General features: G+C 56.1%; 1 protein-coding gene across 1 annotated transcript; it reads left to right on the top strand.

The window, feature by feature from the left end:
- Positions 1-239: 239 nt before the first annotated feature.
- On the top strand, positions 240-1,172 carry LOC143692982 (olfactory receptor 14J1-like). Its single transcript, XM_077173062.1, has one exon. The coding sequence runs from the start codon at positions 240-242 to the stop codon at positions 1,170-1,172; it is 933 nt and encodes a 310-aa protein (XP_077029177.1).
- Positions 1,173-4,536: the final 3,364 nt, after the last annotated feature.

The raw sequence follows: 4,536 nt of genomic DNA, 5'->3' as shown, positions 1-4,536 counted from the left end.
GCTCTGCAGGGCAGAGCTGAGCCCCCAGGGCTGGGCTGGGCTCTGGCAGCACTGGCAGGGCCCAGCCCTGGGCACAGGGAAGCAGCTGCTGGCAGGGACAGCTCCAGGCAGCAGAGCCCTGGGCAGGCAGTGGGGGGAAAGTGCCCCCAGGCTGTGCTGGGATATTTCAAGTCCTCTCCAAACCCAACTATTCCATGATTGCTTTTCTTACAGATCCCCATGCAAAGGCACCATAGCAAATGTCGAACAGCAGCTGCATCAGGCACTTCCTCCTGCTGGCATTGGCAGACACGCGGCAGCTGCAGCTCCTGCACTTCTGCCTCTTGCTGGGCATCTCCCTGGCTGCCCTCCTGGGCAACGGCCTCATCATCAGCGCCGTAGCCTGCGGCCACCACCTGCACACGCCCATGTTCTTCTTCCTGCTCAACCTGGCCCTCGCTGACCTGGGCTCCATCTGCACCACTGTCCCCAAAGCCATGCACAATGCCCTCTGGGACACCAGCAACATCTCCTACACTGGATGTGCTGCTCAGCTCTTTTTTTTTGCCTTTTTCATCTCAGCAGAATATGCCCTCCTGACCATCATGTGCTACGACCGCTACGTGTCCATCTGCAAACCCCTGCACTACGGGACCCTCCTGGGCAGCAGAGCTTGTGCCCACATGGCAGCAGCTGCCTGGGCCAGTGCCTTTCTCAATGCTCTCATGCACACAGCCAATACATTTTCCCTGCCCCTGTGCCATGGCAATGCCCTGGGCCAGTTCTTCTGTGAAATCCCACAGATCCTCAAGCTCTCCTGCTCACACTCCAACCTCAGGAAATTGGGACTTGTTGTGTTTTCCATCTGCTTAGCACTTGGCTGTTTTATGTTCATTGTTTTCTCCTATGTGCAGATCTTCAGGGCTGTGCTGAGGATCCCCTCTGAGCAGGGACGGCACAAAGCCTTTTCCACCTGCCTCCCTCACCTGGCTGTGGTCTCCCTGTTCCTCAGCACTGGCACATTTTCCGACTTGAAGCCCCCCTCCATGTCCTCCCCATCCCTGGATCTGGCCCTGTCAGTTCTGTACTCGGTGGTGCCTCCAGCCCTGAACCCCCTCATCTACAGCCTGAGGAACCAGGAGCTCAAGGCTGCAGTGAGGAGACTGATGACTGGATGGTTTCAGGAACATTAAACTGCTGGACTATTTTGCCAAATCACTTATAATAAATTTTATTTTTGATACTTGTTGCTGGTTTCATTTTTAAGGTTCTTTTTGTTTTCTTTACATTTTTTCATGTTGTCCACAAATAAATGTAATTGTTTGTGCCATTTCTCATTTTGTTGCTTTCCACCTTCCCTGTGGCCATAGACTGTCAATGAGGGGCTGTGCTATTTGTGACTTTAAAGGAAATAAAGGATCTCCCAGCAGAGTTTTCTGCAGGGATTCCCTTTTGTTGCCTTCTCTGGGGCTGCAGCAGCAATGTCTGTGTGCAGAGCTGGGGCAGATCAGTGCTGGCCCAGCAGCTATGCCCAGCAGCAGCAGCAGCAGCAGCACTTGGTGTTGCCAGTGCTGCTGCCGTGGCCCTGCCCCGCTGCCCTGGTGGCCCTGGTGCTGCTGCAGGGCCTGAGTGCTCTCGGGGCCGGGCACAGCCCTGGGGGTGGCAGTGCCGGGGCTGCAGCAGGGACAGGCCATGGGCACTGCTGGGGCAGCGCTGGCGCCTCAGGCCAGGCCCTGGGGGCTCCAGGCTCCTTGCCCAGGCTCTCTCAAGAACACAGCCAGGCCAATGCTCAGCACAGAAACCCCCGGGAGCAGCCCCAGGCTGGCCGTGGGCAGGCTGGGGGCAAACAGCAGGGCTGGGGCTCTGCAAGGGCCCTGGGGCAGACGGGAAGGAGCAGCAGAGCAGGGGCTGATCCATGCCCAGTGCGCTGCACAGCCCAGGGCAGCGTCCCAGAGCGTCCTCATGCAGCTGCCAACAACATCCCCCCTCTGCAGCCCTGGCCTCTCCCCCAGCTCACACAGGTGCCCCATCCTTGCAGGCACAGACACGGCAGCACTGCCTCAGCAGCCCCTGTTGGCATTGCACACAGCAGGGGCAGCACCCCCATGCTGTTGCTGTGGGGACATGAACCTGAGGGAGCACAAATGCCATCAGCCCCTGGGGCCAGCAAGGCCTGCGGGACACCAGGGAAACCACTCAGCTTTGTCCTGGCCTCTGCACTCAGCCAGAAAGTTTGTTCCCATCAGCTGGGAGTTTCCTGTGCCACTGCAGACGCTGTTGCTCAGAGCCAGGGCTGCCTGGAAGCCACCCCCAAACTGCCCTGAGCATTTCCTCTGCTTCACCTTTGCTTTCTTTACTCTTCCTGGATCCAATTTCTTCCTATTGACCACCCCTCTTCCCCTCCCTCCAATCAGCCCATATCTGTCATTATCCTGCTGGCCAGGGGGTCACGATTCCTGATCCAGGCCAGGAGCCATTGGCCTTCTTGGCCACCTGGGCTCACTGCTGCCTCATGTCCAGCCTGCTGTCCATCAGTCCCTGCAGGTCCCTTTCTGCCTGGCTGCTCTCCAGCCACTCTGTCCCCAGCCTGTAGTGCTGCAGGGGTTGTTGTGGCCAAAGTGCAGGACCCGGCACTGGGACTTGTTAAACCTCACCTTGTTGGATTTGGGCCCTGGATCCAGCCTGTGCAGGGCCCTGTGCAGAGCCCTCCTACCCTCCAGCAGATCCACACTCCCAGGCAACTTGGTGTTACCACCGTTCATGATACCCTAAAGTGTCCCAATGGTCTCCATGATTTCATGAGGCCTCCCAGTGTCACAATGTCCCTTTGGTTCCATGGGATCCCTTGGTGTCACAAAGTCCCTTGGGCCCTTGGGCCCTGCAGTGTCACAGTGGATCCTTGGTTCCATGAGGTCTGGCAGTGCAGCAATGCTCTCCTTGGTTCCACAGTGTCACAATGGCCTCTTGGTCCCAAGGGCCACCATGGGGTCAAACATGTTTCCTTCATTCCAGGAGTCCCTGAGGTCCAGCACTGGGCCCTTGGTTCCATGGGGCCCTGCAGTGTCACAACGGCCCCATCATGACACCAGGTCCTGCTCTGTCACAATGCTCTGCATGGTTCCACAGGGCCCTGCAGGGTCACAGTGGCCTCTTGGCTCCATGAGGCCTCAGAGTGCCACAATGAATTCCTTGGTGCTACAGTGTCACAATGGAGCCCTGGTGACACAAGATACTGCAGTGTCACCAGGGACCCTTGGTTCCATGGGGCACCACGGTGTCACAATTGTTCCCTCAGTTCCCAGAGTCCTTGCAATGGAGCAATGGCCCCTTGATTCCATCATCCCCAAGCTCTCCCAAGGGTCTCCTTGGTTCCGCAGTGGCACAATGGCCCCTTGGTTCCACAAGGCCCTGCAGGGTCACAGTGGCCTCTGTGGTTCCAGCATGACCCAGACTGTCACCATGGACTCCTTGCTTCCATTCAGCCCCACAGTGTCACCATGGCCCCTTGGCTCTGTGCTGCCATGTCGCACACAGTGTCACCATGGTCCTCTTAGTGCCACCAGGCCCCACAGTGTCACAATGGCCCCTTGCTTCCCCAGGCCCTGCAGTGTCACAATCATCAGAGAATCAACCAGGCTGGAAATGACCTTGGAGAGCATCAAGGCCAACCTGGGACCCAACACCACCTTGTCACCCAGACCGTGCCACATCCAGTCTTTCCTTAAACACCACCACAGTTGGTGACTCACCCACCTCCCTGGGCAGCCCATTCCAATGCCCAATCACCCTTTGTGTGGAGAATATTTCCTAATGTCCAGCCTAAACTTTACCTGGTGCAGCTGAAGGCTGTGTCCTCTTGTCCTGTCGCTGTTCCCTGGGAAAAGAGCCTGACCCCCACCTGGCTGCACCCTCCTGTCAGGGAGTTGTAGAGAGAGATGAGGTCTCCCCTGAGCCTCCTCTTCTCCTGGATAAACAACCCCAGCTCCCTCAGCTGCTCCTCATAGGACTTGTGCTCCAGACCCCTCACCTGCCTTGTTGCCCATCTCTGGACACGTTCCAGCTCCTCTATGTCCTTCCTAAATTGGGGGCCCAGAACTGGACACAGCACTCAAGGTGCTGCCCAACCAGTGCTGAGCACAGGGGAAGAATCACTGCCCTGCTCCTGCTGGTTACACCATTCCTGATCCATAGGAGTGCCAGGGGCTGGATGAGGGAAATGCTGGGGAGGGGGTGGGGAAAAATTCTGATTGATTGTCAGCCATGAAGGGTCTTCATATCTGTTCAAACTGCTTTAAAAGCTGCTGGGGATCAATATCAATTGGACATTGCTGAAGTCAATCTATAAACCGGAAAATAAAACTTAACAGAACAAAACTGTACTCTCAGCATTGTTTTATACTATTGTATATTCACTTTGAGTACACTTCTGTCATCTGTCTAATTAACCACATTAAGAACTGAAAATTTGAAATATTCCCCAGGGCCTTTTCTTGTTCAGGTATTCTGAACAAGTGTTTATGAGTTCTTCTCACTGAATTCCTGAACTGAAGAGCTCAA

This window comes from Agelaius phoeniceus, unplaced genomic scaffold, assembly GCF_051311805.1.
Source record: "Agelaius phoeniceus isolate bAgePho1 unplaced genomic scaffold, bAgePho1.hap1 Scaffold_110, whole genome shotgun sequence".
Lineage (NCBI taxonomy): Eukaryota > Metazoa > Chordata > Aves > Passeriformes > Icteridae > Agelaius > Agelaius phoeniceus.
This window is presented reverse-complemented; position numbering and strand designations above follow the sequence as displayed.